Source organism: Pleuronectes platessa, chromosome 2, assembly GCF_947347685.1.
Source record: "Pleuronectes platessa chromosome 2, fPlePla1.1, whole genome shotgun sequence".
In the NCBI taxonomy this organism is placed as follows: domain Eukaryota; kingdom Metazoa; phylum Chordata; class Actinopteri; order Pleuronectiformes; family Pleuronectidae; genus Pleuronectes; species Pleuronectes platessa.
In genome coordinates, this window is record NC_070627.1 from 20,567,749 (window position 1) to 20,587,714 (window position 19,966).

The window sequence follows — 19,966 nt, forward strand, 5'->3', positions numbered from 1 at the left end:
TGGACATGGTTGTATAATTGTCATGGTGCTGGCTGTCCCCTCTCTGTGGGGCCTGTAGGGAGTTTTCCTTCTCACTCTTTCACCCACTTTAGGGAAATGTCTTGGGTCTTAAGAAATGATCAAATCTCATGTGTTATGATTTTCCCCGGGGGATATTATTATGAAGCAGTTTTTCACAATTTGTATGTCTCTTTTTAATCATTGTCTTTCTATATCCACCATGCAAACACATTTGTTGTTGCCTGTTCAATTTCAACTGACTCTGGATCTCTTTTGCAGGTACAGGTGGAGGTTCCTTCCACAGCAGCTAAAGCCAAAGAGGTAAACAGTTTTGGGTCGGGTTTGCTCTGAAATGCATGTTGCTTGCTTCCAGTGTGCTAACTTGTATTGCATTCTCAGGCACCTGCAGTGGATCCATTCGATGCCCTGGCCAGCATACTACCATCCGCTGATTCTATCGTGCCCCAACAGCCGGTGTACACCGGGCCAGAGGTCAAAGAGGTACAGCAGAGCTACAGTGTGAATGCATATGTGTGTGTTCATAAACTGACCAGGTATGTGATTGTAGGAAGCTGAAGCATGGATCTGGTGTGAGTAACTGTGTGCTGCGTTTGTATCACAGCATGGCGTCACCTCGGAGAAGGGTCACAAGTGCGGAGAAAGAGATGACACACTGCCTCCAGGCTACAGATTTGAAGATATGGTCAGTTCTTCCCCCGTGTACCTCTCTTCATCACCTCCTCTGATTTTGAGGACATTTTGTCACACCGCCAGTGGAGGGATGTTTTTGTTATTTCGTTATAAAAAAGATTTAACAGATGTCTAGTTATGTTTATACATTTAAATGAAAAATGTATATTGTATTGTATTATATATTGAAAATACAGATCATTTATTAGGTATTGTGGAGTCAAATATCTCAAAAGCTGAACTAAAGCTACCTTCATGGCCGGGTTTCTGCAGAGGAAATGGGAGAATGTTTTGAACTGAGCCTTTAAGGCAGCTTCTGATATTTCCTGAATTATTTCAGCACTTTAGTTTTTTCTTTGTCCTTCAGTCTAAAATGAATCTGTATTTTCTAGGCTCCAGGTCCTGCTGACGTGAAACCCATGGACGTGCCTGTAAGTGAATCTTTCATAACTCACATGTAGGGATGAGACAATAAGTTCAGACATGGTGAAACTCTTTCCAGAGTTTTTCAGCCAATCAGAACACACTGACATCACAGACACACAGATACAGGAAGCTCTGTTTCCACTGCATGATCCGCTGGTTCCTCTAGAGTGGGGAATGTTGCATTACATTGGTGGGTGTTGTCTGAGCAAACAAACACACAAGACCCACCTTCCCCATTCAAACTTGTTTGCTCATGTCCTACCATACCCCAGGACTTGTGTAAATACGTGCATGGGCACACACACACACACACACACACACTCCGACAAGAATAAGCAGGTACGGTAACACTTTGATGTCCACCCATATGTCAGTTTTTATATACTCAACACACCCACATTTATCTCAGAGCCAACTCCCACTTTGTCATCTCATCTAACTTAACTTTTTTCTCATGATGGGATTTTATCTTCTCCAGTGTGAGTTTAGTTGTGTGTATCATATTTTTGCCAAATCTGCACAAATCTACGTGGTACATGTTTCTATTTTGGTAGTTTATTTTGTATTCATGGAATTTTAAGGGTGTGTCTGTACTTTTCCTTCACTATCAGTACATGCAGTCTGGTTCGCATTACTTCGCCCTTTTGTTTAGTTGTACATGCCCTCTAGTGGAGGATCATGTGACTGATGTGGAGCATTAAAATCAGTTTTAGGTTGAGGTTATTTAATATTAAGGTTTTTGTTGAAAAAACAAATCTGATAAGAAAAAGTTTTGTGTTGTTATCTGCTGCTGATGCACACCCTGTGTCTTTCTCTCAGAAACCAATGAACAATGATGAGGCCCTGGATCTGCTCTCCACTGGATTCATGACTTCTCCTGTTTTACCTGCTTCCAAGAAGCAAGAGGTCAGAGTCGTAAAGACAAATATGACATGCATGCAGCACCCAGTTGCTTGTCCATGTTCTATCTTAACAACTCATGTGCTTCCTTGTGCATATTTAGAATTATCAGTGTTATAGCTGGTATAGGCACAAATGCCTTAAGTTCTTATCTGAAAGGCATATGTAGAAGGCATAGCTAACAACTGTCATAAACAATGTTTGTTTTTCCTTCATGAAATATTTAGATTACGGACAAGGTCTGTTCAGCATCTGCTGGGCCGGCAAACTTTGCACCGCCTCCTGTAAAGGTAAAGTAATTAATAACTTGCCGTTAATGGCCTTATAGTGGCCTCTGATTGAAGAAGCAGAGACTTTAAGTCGAAATGTCACCCTGTTTGCAGAAAGGTGAACGTCCTGCAGCTGCTCCTCCTGCTGATAAGAAAGCCAAGATGGAGAAAGTCTCAGACGATTTCTCTCTGGAGTCTGTACTTTCCTCTGAACCTACCACGGTATGTTTCTTGCAAGGGTGTCTTGGCTGGTCAGATATCAGTCTTAAAATTACAAAATGTTGTGTGCTTGAATGAGTTAGTATTAGACGATATAATTCCACTCAGTGAAAAAGACCCGAACTGACCTGGTATTAACAAACGTCATGACTGATATGATCTCAAGTGGTCAGTGCTAAGTTCGGGTCTGAACGCACCCAAATTCATGAGCCCTGAGATCCTCAGGGCTCATTATGTTGGGAAGCATGTGTCCACATTCTTTTTGCAGTGTGAGCGCAAATGCATCCTGCATCACATATGAAGGACCAGCTCCTCAGCTAAGATCTGTGACCTGCATCAGTTTGTGTCTCAGTGTCAATGATTTGATTTGTTTGTGGCCACAATATCACCACAGGATATATTTTTTCAAAAGTATCAGCATCAGTATCTCTCTCTCTCTTACTCTGTCTCTCTCACAGACACACACACACACACACACACAGTGACATCAGACACATCTTTAAACTCAAGACTGGGCAATAAAACAACATAAGTCTGTCTTTTGGACAGAAATGACATTTGTATGTATTTTCATATCGAGCAGGGAAGTGATCCAATCCCAGGTGGTCACACGAGACACATTCAGGACGCAGTTTAATGTCAGGTGTGAACAAACGAACTGTCCACTTGTGATCACATCTCTCAGAGTGGACGTTACTACCAGGTCTGAATTTAAAATGTACAATCATACTACTACATTTAAAACTAAAACTTGCAGTGTTTTTTCTGTTCATGGTGTAGAAAGCAGCTGCTCCTGCGGCTGTGTGTACTGCTCCCCCCGCTGATAAAAAAGCCAAGATGGAGAAACCCGTGGTCACCAAGCCCAAGACTGCTGAGGTGAGATTTACAGGATATGCAGAGGATATTATATACTAATATGCACCGCCTCTAGCCCTCTACTGTCTTATTTCTGTATTCAAACACTACATGAGGGAGCAGTCGATCATTCATTTCCTCTCCCGTCCTCTTTGCAGGGTGCGTCAATGTCTCTGGACGCTCTCAGTGCTCTTAGCGACTCGTTGCCAGAAGCCGCACCGAAACCTGAATCTCCCAAACTCAGGCCTGAGGACATCGTCTCGGTAGGAGCACAAACAATGTCTTGGCCTCACAGCATTTCAATGCCTCTCCTGAGAGCAGTGAAAGACACTCATTGTCCTACTAACACCTACATTTCCTACCAGAAAATATTTTATCTCTTCCTCCTTTTCCATTTCCTTTTCATAGGTGGACAAACTAAAGGAGGAGAAGGGGATGCGTGTAGGAGATACGGAGGAGTCAATTCCTCCAGAGTACAGGTTTAATAGGGCGGAGCTGGAAAAACTGCCTGCTCCTAAACCTGAGGTGAGACCTGGACAAGTTCTCAGATTATAAATCATACTTTAGAGTATGAAGCTCTAATTTCACTGATGGATCTTTCACTGTGGCTCCTCCTGCAGCCCACCATGGCCACAGGTGACGCTCTGGACTTTTTGTCTGGAGACTTCATGACGTCCTCAGCAGCTCCGTCAGTTCAGGCTCCTGTCGTCGCCTCAGCTTCTGCACAGGTACACTGTGGATCTATAACTTGTAACGGTATAGACTAAATCATACAAACAAAGACCCAGAATTCAGTATCTCATCCAATGACATCTGTGTTGTCTGGTGTAGAAAGCTTCTACCGTTCCTCTGAATCTTAGCGGTGACATTTGAGCTATTTCTAAATGTGTTTTCAGTGTCGTAACTCAAATCTAAATATACAGACATCATTCAGACACTGATACAGTCAGGGTAACTCACTCTTTCCCTGTTAAAGTTACTGCATCGTTTCTAATGTCCATTAAAGCTTCACGTCCATAGTAGTGATCATCATTTCAACAGCTTCAACAGGAAGTGCCACCTGCCAGAGCAGAAAGACCTTCTTTGATGCCGATTTGTTAGATAATGAGGCTGCAAGCTGAATACAAACGTGTGGTAGATTTAATTTTAGTATGCTCATATCCATTTTTCAATTCATATTGTCAGATTTCTTGTTCATTACCGTAAAAAGCTTTGCTGATGAGTGCTAGGTGTTATTTTTACATCATGATCCCGTATTCACGACTGCACGGCACCTTATCAACTGGGCAGTAGATCAGTGAGATAACTTTCAAGCTGCTTCACTTTTCTATTAGCATAGACACTTACCTACCTCTTCCATCATTGTTTCACTGTTAAAACCTCTCACACGACTTCCACTAATCATTTCCACCGAGACTATTGACAGTTAAAGACAAATCAGGCTTCATTATTTGACTACAAGAGTGTAAACAGATACAAATGTAATAGATTAATAATGCTATAATAATACTAACACTAAAATAATACTATAATAGCTTTGTGCTCCCACCACTGCATTATCCATTTGAATACAATTTTGTATATACTGTCTATGAATATAGCCAATAATTGATTACACAAATGAAAGCGAGTTATTACTACACTACTTCAAATCAGATATTTTTTTATTCACTCTTAACTCGATTAGGTTATCGCAGATTTTTAATTCAATCGGTGATTTGTGTTGTAGAAAGTTGAATCCTCTGCACTTCCCCCTGCTGATAAGAAAGGAAAAGTGAAGAAAGCCCCGGCTAAAAAGGACACCACTGATGGCAAGCTCCAGGCTAATCCGGTAAGACACAGATCCACAGATTACTTTTCCTACCTTGCCGTTTTTTATTTTCCTCTGCCCTGTTTCGCCTTGTTGTCTTGTCATCTTTCGCATTGGGAGAGACAGTTTTCCATGTTTATGAATCCGATCTCCTGTTGTCTCCTCAGGGCGACTCCATGTCCCTGGACGCTCTCAGTGCTCTCTGCGACACGTTGCCAGAAGACGCACCAAAACCTGAAGCCCCCAAACTCAGACCTGAGGACATTGTCTCGGTAAGGGACAGATAGCTTCCTGGTGTCGGCATACCAGTTCCATTTGTGTTTCATCGAACTGCTTTCTCACAGTGTCATTATCTCCCGCCCCTGTTCATAGGTGGACAAACTGAAGGAGGAGAAGGGGATGCGTGTAGGAGATACTGAGGAGTCAATTCCTCCAGAGTACAGGTTTAATAAGGCCGAGCTGGAAAAACTGCCTGCTCCTAAACCTGAGGTGAGGCCAGCACAAGTTCTTAGATCTTTAAATCATACTTTAGGGTATGGAGCTCTAATTTATCACTGATGTACCTTTCACTGTCTCCTCCTGCAGCCCACCATGGCCACAGGTGACGCTCTGGACTTTTTGTCTGGAGACTTCATGACGTCCTCAGCAGCTCCGTCAGTCCAGGCTCCTGTCGTCCCCTCAGCTCCTTCTGCACAGGTACACTGTGGATATGTTGTCAAGATAATCTTTTAAGGATTGTGTATTTAATTTCGTTCCCTCTGTGTTAAAACACAACACTTTCATCTCTTTTATTTAGACCAAAGTGGAGGATTTGTCAGCTCTGGATTTGCTCGCTGGAGACTTTGTTTCTCCAGCTAAAGCTACCGGAGTTAAGGCGCCCGTCCCTGTCAGGAGGGAACCCGAGGTAAAGCTGTTACAGTGAATGTATGTTTGTGAGTTTCCATATCGGGGATCCACTCTGTCCTCTTACAGCAGGGAAGGGCTATCATTTTTCCTGAGGGGCCACATAAGAAACCCAGATTGTTGCCAGGGGCCAAACCAACTCTGTTAAAAAATTATAAATATTGTGCACTTACTTTTATTCCTCAGCATTTATTATATTGAAAACCATTAGAAAAAGCATCCTATTTAAACAATTTAATATACAGGAGTCTTTAAAAATAATGTAGAGTTTATCCAAAGCAGCATAATATCAGGGACTCTGTCATGGATTAAACCCATCCTGTATTCCTCTTATATCATTTATATGAACTTAACAGCCAAACAAAAATCCAAACGAGTATAACATCTCCTGTCCTGACCAGGTTCCTTTTTTTAATGATTGAGAACAATTCGTTTTTTATTGTTTTTAATGTCCTTTGTCATTTTCCATCTATGTGTCACACTGTATTTCCCTATGTGTCTGCAGATTATGGTTTGTCCTATGCCCACCCCCGTCCAACAGAAACTGGAACAACCCAAGACAGTAATCGTGAGGATTCAAATCAATCTCTGTCTGAAATGCTTTAATTTCACTGTAGATCTCTGTTCATTTGCAATCACACTTCAAACTGAATATTTAATAAAAAATAAATGTTTATTTTCAGATGTCTTACTTTAGCCCCTCTTGCCTTGCTTTTATTGATTAGCCTAAGAATATGACAAATATAACAATCTCCTGTTGTCTCCTCAGGGCGACTCCATGTCCCTGGACGCTCTCAGTGCTCTTTGCGACACGTTGCCAGAAGACGCACCAAAACCTGAAGCCCCCAAACTCAGACCTGAGGACATCGTCTCTGTATGAAGCACACAATCTGTCCTCAACATACACACATTATACAGAATTATACAAAGTATCTACAGAGCCATGCTGAAACATTGGCCTTTTTTCTCTATTTCTGTGTATGAAAATGTGAAAATATTGATCTCACCAGGTTTTGTTTACTTTTATTTTCCTTTTCATAGGTGGACAAACTGGAGGAGGAGAAGGGGATGCGTGTAGGAGATACGGAGGAGTCAATTCCTCCAGAGTACAGGTTTAATAAGGCGGAGCTGGAAAAACTGCCTGCTCCTAAACCTGAGGTGAGACCAGCACAAGTTCTTAGATCTTTAAATCATACTTTAGGGAATGAAGCTGTGAGACATGATGAATCAATGTCAAATCAATTTGCATCAATAAGTTTATCACTGATGAATCCTTCGCTTTGTCTCCTCCTGCAGCCCACCATGGGCACAGGTGACGCTCTGGACTTTCTGTCTGGAGACTTCATGACGTCCTCAGCAGCTCCCTCAGTCAAGGCTCCTGTTCCCCCCCGCTCAGCTCCTCCTGCAAAGGTACACTGTGGATCTGTTGTTAGCATCTGCAGCCAAAAGCAGGGTGATGTAGAGATCAATCATTTTGTTTGTCAAGAAACAGTAGTGATGGTGGAATGACAAATTTATTTTAACTAAACTTTTTTTATTTTAAGTATCACAACAACAGGTTCTGCTTGTACAGGCTGTTTTGTGAGTGTTGAGAGACCAAGGCTGTTTCATTCTGTTTTCACTCTTTGTGCACGGCTATATATTTATTACCAGCAATGGCAAATAACACAAGACAATTTGAACTTAATAATATTGGAGCTTGATGAAGTTAGTGCTCAAGCTTCAGTTCAGTTTTTTAAGTTCTCATTCAGCGGTGATATTTTTTTCTAATCAATGGATACAGTAATAAATGAATGGACGATTCATCCTTGCCGTTCTTTCCCTCCTTCAGCCCTCTGCAGACTCTGCTCTTGATGCCTTGGCAGGAGACTTTGTTGGCGCCACTGCTGCTCCAATAGTGAAGTCTGCTTGTGCTCCGACGGAGGCTGATCTGCAGGTAAACATACAGATACACACTTTTTAACTATTTAAACATTCCAAAACCCTGCAGTCACATAACAATATTTTTGTCTGTGTGCACTCAGCTGGCAGCAGGAGCCGACAGTGCCCTGGATGCTCTGTCCAACACCTTGGAGGATATCACACCCATCCCTCAGCCCACCCCGGTTCCTACCAAAGACATTGTGAAGGTAGCTAGGATGCTTCAAGAGCAAGAGCAAGAGGGAGAGAGAATATAAAAAAAAAACAGTCACTTCAACTCATCTGTTTGGTTGTTGCAGGAGAAAAAGGTTGTGGAGGAGAGGTTGATCATGATGGGAGAGCGAGACGACTCTCTGCCGCCAGAATATCGACTCACTGAGGAAGATCTTAAGGTAAACTGACGTCTACATTTATACACTATGATACAGTATGTGATTTTGAGTATTAAAGGTGTAAACTGACCCTATATGACTTGTATGGCTAATAAAAGATAAATATAATAAATAGAGTGGTTGATATGAATACTGTGATGGCCGCTGTCTATTTATTTGTACTGCAACTACAGTAACACAAAAATGAATGCATCAGAAAATCTACTTAAATGTTTAATTGGTACATCAGGGATGGAGAAGATCTGTCCCATAAGGGGCCTTTCAATTTTCATAACATCCTTCACAGGCCATATTGAGTTATTGAGCACATATAACACAATAGCTTTTCACATGGGATGGCTGGAGCTGCTTCTCTGAGGCAAGGCGTCTGATGCCAGATGGTAGTGATGGTAATGATGCTACTCACAGCCAGTTTAGACCTAAACAAGTTGCTCAAACAAATCTTCACCCACTTTTTTTTAGTGTCACACATGACTTGAAAAGACAGCGATTCCTCAGACATATCAAACTCAGAAAGTGGGCCCACAAACAAAAATGGCTAGTTAAGCATTACTTGTTTTGTTACTTATGTTTCTTGTTGTAGTCTAGCCGGTCTTTTACTTCAACAAAAAAGTATTTTACCTTATGCCATCTTCTTTTTATTACAGAAAAATAGAATACACGGCCGTATGCCCCTGATTTATAATTGTTGCTTTAGTATGTGTCTAATTTACATCTCTTTCATTCTGTAGAATATGGCAGAAGCAAAGGCAAAAGCAGCTGCAGCACCCAAGGAGGTAAGTGTGTCACAGAGTAGATGAATGGTAATACAATATATATGGAATGTGCAGATAGGGTGTAACTTCCTGTCCTCTTCTGCCCTGTAGAAGGGCCTGGATGATGCTTCAGCCTTGGACCTGCTGTCCCTTGATTTCTCTGCTGCTCCTCAACCCGCTGCTCCGGTCCAATCAACTGCAGCCACGACAAAGCTTGAACCTCCTGCGCAGGCCTCAGAGCCACTGAAGGTAAAGCACAGACCCTGAACTGCAAAACAACCTTTAGTGAGGGTGGTTTGGCTTTATATAACAGATACCCCTGTATATGTTGACGTGGCCGCATTCCATTTAGGCAAGGCAGTTCCAGGGTCCTCGTATCGTGCATATTAGTATTTCATCGCAGTGCAAAATGTGATTGTTCTACCATGTACATAAAAGTTGGAAAACTGCTTTAAATTGTAACTTAAACTACTGTGGGTTTAATATGTTTGTTTATCCCCCTATTTTCTTAGCCGATGGCCGGCGCTGTTCTGGACTCCCTGGCGGACACCTTGCTCCCGGACGCCAAAGAGTTGAAATCCAAAACAGACCAGGCAAAACCAAAGGTACAGAGAACGGAACAGGACGTGACATCAGCTCTTCTTGTACACATTTAACTTGTAAATCTGTCAAACTGAAGAAACCTCTTATAACATATCTTGTGACTTCATGCATTACATTTTTGTTTCAGCTCAAGTAGTAATCACAATCAAGGACGTTTTTTCTACAGTCACATCCAATAATGTCTCGGAAGTTTTCACCGTTATTTCTGTCCTGCAGTCTTCTAGGCAAATACATATATCTCTGTATCTCTACTGTGTTACATTTGAAAAGCATTTTCAAGTTTTATAAAAACCTTTAAGTAGCGAACTTGTTTTTGCAAGTTGGAGCAAGAGTGAAATATTTCACCTTCACTTCAGCGTAAACACAGTCACAGATTTATATCTTTGTATAAGCTGACATCTACTGGTAAAAATCTCTTACTCACTAATGCTGGTAAGTACAAACATGTTACTGATGTGAAGACACTTTATCAGCTAAATGGCGCCCTCTATAGGTTGTTTACTAGCATTTACTGAGTCAGGGGTCACCACCTCCCAGAGCGACACGGGGCCGTTGAGCCTAACCAAGGTGTTGACTTTGTTACAGGGCAAGAGCAAGTCAAAGTCAAAGTCCAAAGTAAGCAAAGTGCCTGCTGCATGGAGACCGGAAATAAACTGGATCGATTGAGCTGATGCATCATTATGGACTAAATGAATCTGTGTGCTTTTGATCAAGCTGAAGTTCAAACTCGAATGTTGGAGCCTGTGCTCCCTCCACACAGCTGCATGTGATGCACTCTATGCTACTGCTTTACGTGATCATCATTTCTTTAATAATTATATCCAATCTGTTTGTGTGTATCGTCTTTGTCTTTTATGTTATATTTGTGTACTTGCACTTTAATTAGTACAGTTTGTACAAACCTAATTATCGTCTGTTGCGTGAGTGCACGTGTGGATTGTCACTAATTTGCTGTTAATCTGTGCAATGACAACAAACCAACCTACCTACCAATCAGACTACCGACCTACAAACCTACCTACAAACCAAACAACCTACTTACAAACCAGACTACTTACCTACAAACCTACAGACCTACCTACCATCCTACCAGCCGACCTACTTATCTACCCACCTTAATGCCCGCCCGCCTGCCTGCCTACCTATCAAACTATCTCTATAATTATTGCATGCAAAGGTGCTGCTCCTTCTATTCCTTTATATAGATACTAAAAACAACTTTAACCCTGCGTTTCAGAAACATCATGCAGAGGAGCCATCTGCCACTGACCTGTTATCAGCTCAGCTAAGCTCAGACGTTGTGTCAACAACTACAAAGAAGGGAGGCAAGAGCTAGATCACCTTGTAAGTTCGGTTCTCCTCTTTTTTCACAATTGTACCTTATAAAAGATGAGATGTGAGATAATGTCTCCACAGCGCTCCACTGACTGCTGAACGTGTCACATGTTTTTTACAGGTGGTCGGTGCCTTTTGTCCTCGAGGGACGCAGGGACTCATCAGTGTGGGATCTGCTCTGTGGATAATTGTTCTATTTTTCTAAATCATCAAGAATGTACATTGGATGAAAGACAAACCCACACTCACACACAAATGCACACAAATGCACAAACATGCACACACGTACACACACACAAACACACATACACACACGCACACACACACCTCTGCGTGTAGTGCCTTTCTTGTTCGGTTTCACATGTGTTGTTGGATGAGGAGCTCTTGGTTTCTGTCTCTGCAGAAAGTGACTTTTTTGAAACATGGATGGATATAAAGAACGAGGGAAGAACAGAAACAGAAAGAGGGGAAACTGGGGAAAGAGAGGAGGTTAAGGCACGTTAAAAAAAAAAGTTTGTTTTGCTGGTTGCTGTGCTGAGTGTGCTGATGGAAGGAAAGCCTGGTGGTATATTGTGACGCTGATTGGAGTGGTGGCGACTGTCAGCTCGAGTGGGAGAAGTATGTAGGGGGGGTTATAGTATCGGGATGTTTGTGCAATCTTGTTGTACACAGAAAAGTCAAGTTTTCTATCACCAAGTGGTCAGATGCCAATAAGACACTAGTGTACAGCTTCGTCTGCGTATATTTTGGACAGCGCATAGTTTACATGATTAAATGTGTGGAGGATTCACGGGAGGTTTTCTGCTTAATTCTGCATCTGAGAGCTTCTTCGCAAATGCCTTTTTACTTTCTGTAGAGAAATATATGTCAAGAGAAGAAGGGTCTTTTTTTTTGTGTGTGTGTGTTTGGCCTTGCATTAAAAAAACATTACTGGTGTCCAGAAGAGCACTTAGTGAACCGAGGTGGTTGCGAGTGTGAACTGCCATTCTGTATACTGTAAAAGAAGATTTTTGTTCTGTATAAGACAACACTGTATAATTTACAAAAGGCTTTCAGCTGTAAGGTCGAATCACTATAATTTCCCCAAGGTAATTTTTTTCTTCCTGACACAGGTTTTGTTGTGTGGGTATGTGTCAAAAGATATAAGAGGTGTTTTAGATGTGGGAATACTAATTAAATAAAATGAATGTAAAGTTTTAGATTTAGAATGTGTAGTTATTATGAGAAGTTGGATTTGACAATTTGCACAAAAGCAAGCATGAAGTGCCTTAAAAAGTTAAATATAGCAGGACAAATATATCATATCAAATCAGTCAACAATTATATTTTCTTACAGGTGCAAGGGAAGTATGTGTGTGTATACAACCGAATGAGAACAGAATCTCTTCTTAAAAAAAAAAATTCTCTCATCTTGAATTAGTTCCTTTTCTGTTTCACTCTGCGTAGTTGTAGCCCACTTCCTTCTCTCTCAGGGGGATCAACAACTAAAAGTCTTTCGCTCAAACTTTATATTTTTGTGCCAAGAACCTGAATGACTGATGGTGGATGCAAATGAGTGGGTTTGTTGTGTAAAATAAAGAAAAATACGAAACTTAAATAAAGACAAATGCAATTCATTGTAGTCGTGGAAGAAATTTGAGTGGTATTAAAATTCCTTTTATTTTATGGGTTTATTTTTGTTTTTACAATATTTAAAAGAAAAAATCGACCAGTTCTAAAACACTGTACATCCATTTATAAGAAGACAACAATTCAATACTTGCTCCTCATTACTTTGAAACCAGAGAAATTATATTCACACCGGAAAAAAAGCTTTGATATATTTAATATAAACTAATTCACATTTCAAGTTAGCATCCTGCCAGATATAATTTCAGCAGAGAAGATTATTTTCGTCACTATAGTCTATTTCTTCTTTTCGGGTTGAAGAGAAGTTAAATCACAAAACTACCAGACGTAACTAAACAACAAAAAGACTGTAGTTCAAATAAAAAATCAATGCAGCGAAACAGAGAAAGGTTAAAAAACAACGGTGAAAACGTGGCTTACAAAACACGAACTTATAAATGTAGCCATAAATGAGATCTATACAAAAGGGAAATTATATACATACTTTTTTTTTCACATAAATGTTGATTCAAATTCTAATCTTTTTTTTATTGTTATTATTATTTGGATTGATAGTGATTGGATAAATTAACACTTTTTAATTTGAGTAAAAGAGATCACAGTGATTGCGACAGAGCGGCTCGATCGACAAGTTGACAATGAAAAACTTTCAAAGTCAGATTAGTATTTGACTTGATAGATTCTTGTTTTGTATTTTCTGTCACACACAGTGAAAAGGTTTTAACTTGCCAGTAAATTATTCACAGTGTAATTAAACTGTAAATAAGATAATTTTAGGAACAATAACAAATAATTACAGTTAAAAGAAATAAAACAGCCACATTGAGATTAAACGTGTGTGTTGTTCTTCATCTGTTTTCCATGAGCCATCGTACGCGGCCTGTTTAAAATAAACAAAGTATTTAGAAATAATAAGTGAAAAGTTATTTCAGTGACTTGTGTTTGCACAAAACAGGAAACAGGTCTATGAATACACTGAGGTCTGGTTTAAATGAAAACTTTTATGAAACATGTAACAAATAAATAATTCAGTTTCAGCGATACTAAATCCCTCTATTGAAGAGGCTTTGGACAACATTGAGGCCTTTGTGGATATAAAACTAGGCGTTAATCAAATGTCTTAATAATTTCTTTGAATATTTATACAAAAAGCAATATCATAAATTACACTGATTACAGGGTAAATAGAGACAAAGCTCTCAAAGTGATTTGAGCTGCAGTTATTGTTGATTTAATAAGGACGTTTTAAATATTTTCAATATTCTTGAAGAAGGTATGAAAATGATTATTTAAGAAATATGTCTGGGGTTCGTTTAGAGGACTAATGACTTTAAAATCCTGGCTAAGGTTTGTAGTGGAAGGAAAACTTTGACTAAAATTAGATAAAAGAAAGACTTACTTTCTTCTGTGGTGGTGGGGGCATCTCCGCGTCCTTATTTCTACAGCAAATCAAGAGTGTTAATCATTACACACATTTTACAGCAAACCCATCAAAGTTTAAATCAAAAGCAAGAAATGAATACTGAAAAATGTTCAGGTGGATAATGTAAAATTAAAAATAACAGGTTTCCGGTTTCCAAAGCGTAGACGTTTATTCAGCGTGTGTTAAACTCCATTCAGCGTGGTAAGACGCAGGCAGGCCCACGAAGGCTGGAGGGCTGTCAGGTCACAGATATCACACAAACTTACGGTTACAGTACAGGCTGGTGATGATGAGGAGGAGGAGAAGAAGGCCACAGCCGCCGGCCAGTGGTCCCAGAATGATGGTTGAGCAATAGATGGAAGGACTGGTTTCACCTACGAAACATGTCTCCGGTCAAACCCATTTTTTCTACAGAGGATTGCTAAACTGAAATGCTCGTTACTTGTTTTAGTGCCGCTCTTACAAACACAGGCCTTGGTGGTCACGGGGGGGTTTGGAGTGCCAGTGGTGACGAGTGGTGCTCGGGTCGCAACCACAGCTTTTTTCTCTAAGACACAGGATGAATGCAAGGTAAAGATAAATCCACCATGTGTTGATCAGACCAGACGTACAGGAAACTAATCTCACCTCCTTTCAGTCGAGTTTCTTTGCCAAATATCAGCTCGTTGTTTTTGATGCAGGCACAGCCGTAGGCGCCGCTGTCCCGAGCTTTGTTGAAGGACTTCAGTGTCAGGACTCGTTTGTCCATCTTCGAGTCATCGACGTTTGAGGAGAGGGCAGTCGGGGTCAACTTTCTCTTGCCATGCATGTCAAAAGATGCGATGAATTCCATCCCTGATTTTTCCAGAACTCGGAACCAGATGACCATGGAGTAAGCCCCAGGAGGCTCACACTTGATTTCAAACGTGTCCCCCTCTTTTAAGACTATTTCACTGGTTCCTGAGGCACTCGCTAAAAAAAACCCAAAATAAAATGGAAGCATTAAAAAATATACATCACCTCTCAGTTTCAGGGGCCCTCGATTCAAGATGAGAAAAATATCACACGGGCCCTTCAAGGCTTTTTATGAATAAACTTTATATCAAACTTACTTTGATAAAACACCAGAATCACCAGCATCTGAATCCACTTTTGGTCCATTTTGATCTCACAGACGACAATAGGTTGAGAACCAGGCTTTGTGGTGCTTGCTGGCGCCTGCCTAGAGATAATTCAGCGAGATATCAAACCACGCCCCACCTGTAACCTTCTTCTCCGCCGTGTCAAATGGGATCATTGCAACGCAGCTTTGCAGAGGCCTCCTGCAGCGCGGTCGTGGTCTGCGACATGTTTTGAAGATGGAGCCCACCGATGTGCAGCTCCTTCACTCCTCCGGCACGAAGCATCGAACAGACTCCATCCACGGCCCGCTGGCCCAGAAGTGCCACAGTGTGTGGGCTGAGAGAGGATGAGGGGCACAACGTGCACAACACAGAGAAAACATGTGTGTGGCAGCTCACTTAACACAAATACAGCCCTGTTGTGGGTGTGAAAAGTCTCATTTGAATTTCAGTAAGAACATATTTCAACAGACTCGTCTTTATACACAAATGGAAGCAGGAACCTGTGAAGGCTCTTTAAGTAAGAGACTATGACCTTTCTCCCTCCTGTCTGAGATGTGACATATGTCTTTCATAATACTTTGAACACATTACCATTATTCCAGCGTAACACTGTGTTAAAGGTTCATTGTGTAAGATTTAGGGGAAAGGGATCTTTTGGCAGAAATTTAATATAAAATAATCCTAATGATGTTTTCACAGTGTGTTTCATCTAAATTGTACAATTGGATGTTTTCTTTACATTACAATTCATTTAGCTGACGCTTTTAACCAGAGCGACTTACAATAATTGCATTCACCATGAGGGTATAAACCCAGAACAACAAGAATCAAGAAAGTACAATTTGCTTCAAGAAAGCCAAACCACAAGTGCTACATGTAAGAGCAATACGAGTGCTACTAAAGGGCTACTTTCTTATTTATTTAGGATTTTTTTTATCCAAGTTATAGGAAGAGATGAGGACTTTTTGCTTTCCTGATGTCATTGTGGAGCTTGTTCCACCAATAAGGAGACAGGGACCTTCTCTTTACCCTAGAATGGGCCCTTTATATTTGAATACTTTATATTTACATCGGGAGCGGGTCCTCTCTACAGAGCACACCGTTTTTTACAGTGGCCCAGACTGGACAAACTAAACACCTTTTGAGTTTTTCTGACAACTGAAGGCTTCCACAGGTTTTCTTTCATGTTCGGAAGGGGAGGGTGATGTGAGGGGTATTCAGCTGCAGCAACTCTGCCACTAGATGGCACTAAATTCTACACTCTGAACCTTTAATGTGAAATAATATGTCACTGCAGGACCAACAAACGCTGACAGAGCCAATGGAAAATGACTCCTGTGACATCAATGGTTGGGTTGTGGTGAAAAGTGCAACATGTCTGAGTGATTGTCATGGGTTCAGATTGTATTTAAGTCAACTCAAAGTGTGTTTCCTTCTGGCTCTACCCCTTGTTTTATTTTTAATTTCAATTAATTCAGTTTTTTCGGATTGGATCTGCCTTGCTTCTGCTTTTGGTTCCACCTGCTCATCCCACCCTGACAATCATGACGTTTCACACCATTTTAAGAGTTAAAAATAAGAGATGAAAATCTTAAACCTTCACAAACATCAGTGTAATAAGAAATACCTGAGAAGACAGAAACCCTAATTGAGATACATTTATTGTAAGTTTTAGATCTTTATTTGGGTCCAGGTCCCATCATCTAACGGAGCAAGGGTTTATGATCATATTGCAGCCAGCCACCAGGTGGCCATTGAACAACTGGCCTCACTTTTGGGGAGCTGTCATGTCGTCCATTTTTACAGTCTAAAAGGGTCCAATAAGAGAAACTGTTAGTGCCAATTTGAAATTTTGAAAGAGCATCGGCCAACAGGAGAATATTCAGCCACTCGCGTTAAACAATAACTTTTTTTTTTCAAAAAGATTTGAGGAAAGATGACACCAGAAACAAAATTCACCACCAATCAGTCCAGTAACATTGCTGAGTATCAGTTTGTTATGTTCATGTGAACACAGATTTCACAAGCTTTGCTCAAGGAATTCAAAGGAAAATTCTAACATAACCCTGTGTGACTTGATTTAAACTCACTCGCTCACTGTGAAACCTGCTCTAACAGTTGTGGGGAAGTGAAACTAATGCGATCGGATGAGGAGAGATTGAGAGCTACAGCAGCTGTGGCGCAACTCCGGGCCCGTCCTATTTCCTCTACAGTAATGGAAAGTAAAATGCAACAATTTGGTGATGGGCAACAATAGGTGACATTTTGGCTCCAGTGGGCGATTTATCTGTTCCACTGGTGGGTGGAGAAACAGAGAAAGAGAGTTGAATAGCAGAGAGGAGGAAACATTAACCAGCTGTACAAACTTCCTCTTCCCCCTCTCACACAATTTCTTAAATCTTCGTTATCATCTCAACTTACGTTTGATTTGTGTTTTTCAAAAGTTACTCTGATAGCTATTACAAATGACACCGTGATGGAAACCATGATGGTTTCAGGTTTCGGCCAGATTTTCGGTAAGCAGGGGATTCTGTTGATGCTGTGTGTCAGAGGGGAGACCCAGTCAGAACGTCCTCAGTGAGCCCACCTCACCTTTCCATCCTCTGTTTCAGGTCTGAGTCACTCCAACACCTGCATGGGCTTCCCTGTCTTAGTCACACAGAGGGTATCCAACCTGAAACTCAAACCTGTATGTGTGTGTGTGGCATGTAGTGGGTGACCAGGGAACGTCGGTGAGAGAGAACCCTTGTGTCGCACAGCTTGAAATTCAAAAGCGGACAGAAAGGACGTCCTTACACTCGGACAACAGCCTCTATATTAAGGCATCTTCTTCACTTGTCACTGTTCCGTCGCTGGACCGGCAGTTTCAGGCATTGTGGGAAATGGAGTTGCAAGGGGGAAGTAACAACCAGGGTAAGTTGCGATGGAGAGCTCTGAAATGGAGGAATTGAACACTAGCAGGTGCCTGACTGATGCAAGTGTTCGTTCAGCATTTGTCACCAGGACTTCCTGTTGACACTGCATATGTAGGTTTGCAAATTCATTTTCATGTTTAAATTATAATTAAGTTTTTGTCTCTTGTGAAAAAGGGCGAAATCAAATCTTATATATTTCTATTCAGTTTACCACTTGTAACTGTAAATGTATACATAAATAAAGGGTATATGAAAAAGTGATTATATAGAATTTATATCATAAACAGACTTGTATATTCATTCAGTCTCTTGTGTGACTTTGATTGTTAAAATAGATAAAGACTTACACTATCCTGTGAATATACATGAAGTTAAACGATCCTTTAAAGCATGAGCCTGCGTATTTGTTGTGTTGCAGACTTCACCACTTTACATTTTCATTTTTGAAATCAGAAATTCTATCTTTCAGTTGTGTCCTTGTATTTTGTGCATATTCTTGATTTAAACATTGGGGATTTAGGGGAAAGGAATCTTTTGGCAGAAATTGAATATAAGATATAAACTCAACTGTATTTTCCCGATCAGCGATGTACGACATATGTCTCTCATACGTATTATACTTTCTCATATATAAAAATATATATCATCGAATGCTGTGAAAGTACTACATTAGAATATTAAGAATAAAACAGTGGGTCTACATTAGATTGTACTTTAGTTCAACATCTGATTTCCCGGCTGTTTTTTCTTTTGACTGTCTTCAGTTGAATTTGAGAAAGAAATTAAAGATATTTTTATGAAAAACTGAACTATTTCTACCTAACTTAAACTATAGTCAGGTGAGTGTATGTTTATAACATTTTCAAACATTTCAACACTAAGATTACTACACATTAATGTATCTCTCTAAATGTTTATGAAGGTAATACAATTTGATTATGATTCTACTCAACACACAGTAGAGGAGCAGTTTTTATATGTAATTAGTTACTAAAAGAAAGTGCAGTATTCAACTCAGACATATGTTTTTTTATCAAATACCCTGGTCTGTATTTCATTTGTACTGTGTTTTTTTTATTTTTACAATTATTTACACACCTATGTAATTATAAATGAGTTCTCTGCACTCGACCATGCCTCCTGGATTCATTCATGACTCTTGGAACTGAGAAATGTGACAAAATCTTCTGAAACATCTACCAAAAACGATGATAATGCAGTAGCCAGTTTATTAGGTCAGCCTACACCTAAAAAGACTCAAATTAATCCATCCCGCCATCAATCCTTGACATTAGTTTTCTCTAAAGAGTTTGACGGCTGGTTCTCGTGGTGCTGATGCCTTTGTTTGAATAACTTTAATCACTCAATGAGTCAAACTGTAAAATTAGTAACTGGATCTAATCTTGGTCTGCTTTCCTCTAAATGTACATGTCGGGCAGGACACACACAGCACTATTAAAGACTGAAGATGTTTGATTTGATTTTAAAATAACAACGGTAGATACAGGAATCCATCAGGCATGTTCCTTCACTCTCCTTTAATTTAATGTAAGAAACTCATATCAATTAATAAAGATGCAGACATCCATTTGAAGAAATGATGAAGATGATGATGATGTATTACATCAAATAAAGCACACTACCAAAAGAAGTTGTCTTCAAGTTTTTTATACAGTTTTCTCATGTCAAACGTGTCAGGCTCTCTGTCGTTCTCTGTCAGTGCCTGTGGTTGGGTCTGTGGTATTTTTGTGGTCTTTTTGTTTTAGGGGGGATGAGGAGCTCAAAGCTGAGCGAAGCCGAGCATCTCAGTGAAGACGGC

The 19,966-nt window shown here is 40.4% G+C and overlaps 2 protein-coding genes across 18 annotated transcripts in view; one reads left to right on the forward strand and one right to left on the reverse strand.

The window, feature by feature from the left end:
• cast (calpastatin) overlaps nt 1–12,693 on the forward strand; it is a 34,944-nt gene extending 22,251 nt beyond the window's left edge. For 16 of the 17 annotated variants that reach the window (XM_053410921.1, XM_053410992.1, XM_053410862.1 and 13 more), the window contains 29 exons: nt 280–321; nt 400–501; nt 623–703; nt 1,083–1,121; nt 1,936–2,022; nt 2,244–2,306; nt 2,400–2,507; nt 3,285–3,380; nt 3,518–3,622; nt 3,768–3,884; nt 3,980–4,087; nt 5,089–5,190; nt 5,337–5,441; nt 5,542–5,658; nt 5,755–5,865; nt 5,966–6,073; nt 6,578–6,640; nt 6,842–6,946; nt 7,114–7,230; nt 7,369–7,482; nt 7,904–8,008; nt 8,097–8,201; nt 8,292–8,384; nt 9,116–9,160; nt 9,251–9,388; nt 9,652–9,744; nt 10,328–10,357; nt 10,980–11,086; nt 11,199–12,693. In XM_053410921.1, coding sequence (XP_053266896.1) covers nt 280–321; nt 400–501; nt 623–703; nt 1,083–1,121; nt 1,936–2,022; nt 2,244–2,306; nt 2,400–2,507; nt 3,285–3,380; nt 3,518–3,622; nt 3,768–3,884; nt 3,980–4,087; nt 5,089–5,190; nt 5,337–5,441; nt 5,542–5,658; nt 5,755–5,865; nt 5,966–6,073; nt 6,578–6,640; nt 6,842–6,946; nt 7,114–7,230; nt 7,369–7,482; nt 7,904–8,008; nt 8,097–8,201; nt 8,292–8,384; nt 9,116–9,160; nt 9,251–9,388; nt 9,652–9,744; nt 10,328–10,357; nt 10,980–11,078 — 2,598 coding nt within the window. In that variant the 3' untranslated portion in view covers nt 11,079–11,086; nt 11,199–12,693. The remainder of the gene's footprint in view (nt 1–279; nt 322–399; nt 502–622; nt 704–1,082; nt 1,122–1,935; nt 2,023–2,243; nt 2,307–2,399; nt 2,508–3,284; nt 3,381–3,517; nt 3,623–3,767; nt 3,885–3,979; nt 4,088–5,088; nt 5,191–5,336; nt 5,442–5,541; nt 5,659–5,754; nt 5,866–5,965; nt 6,074–6,577; nt 6,641–6,841; nt 6,947–7,113; nt 7,231–7,368; nt 7,483–7,903; nt 8,009–8,096; nt 8,202–8,291; nt 8,385–9,115; nt 9,161–9,250; nt 9,389–9,651; nt 9,745–10,327; nt 10,358–10,979; nt 11,087–11,198) is intronic. The other variant, XM_053410872.1, reaches the window with a different exon arrangement.
• A 24-nt stretch (nt 12,694–12,717) lies between these two features.
• cd8a (CD8a molecule) lies at nt 12,718–15,544 on the reverse strand. Its single transcript, XM_053411013.1, has 6 exons — nt 15,221–15,544; nt 14,757–15,080; nt 14,593–14,676; nt 14,396–14,503; nt 14,106–14,145; nt 12,718–13,586 (listed from the first exon to the last, which is right to left on the reverse strand). Exons 1-6 carry the CDS (start codon nt 15,267–15,269, stop codon nt 13,535–13,537), a joined length of 657 nt encoding a protein of 218 aa, XP_053266988.1. The 5' UTR covers nt 15,270–15,544; the 3' UTR covers nt 12,718–13,534.
• Between the last annotated feature and the right edge of the window lie 4,422 nt (nt 15,545–19,966).

Coding starts and splice junctions, on each gene's coding strand:
- cd8a (XM_053411013.1), bottom strand. CDS start 15,269: ATGGACCAAAAGTGGATTCAGATGCTGGTGATTCTGGTGTTTTATCAA. Junction 14,677..14,756: donor AGAAACTCGACTGAAAGGAG/GTGAGATTAGTT, acceptor CCTGTGTCTTAG/AGAAAAAAGCTGTGGTTGCG. Junction 13,587..14,105: donor CCCCACCACCACAGAAGAAA/GTAAGTCTTTCT, acceptor TATTTTAAACAG/GCCGCGTACGATGGCTCATG.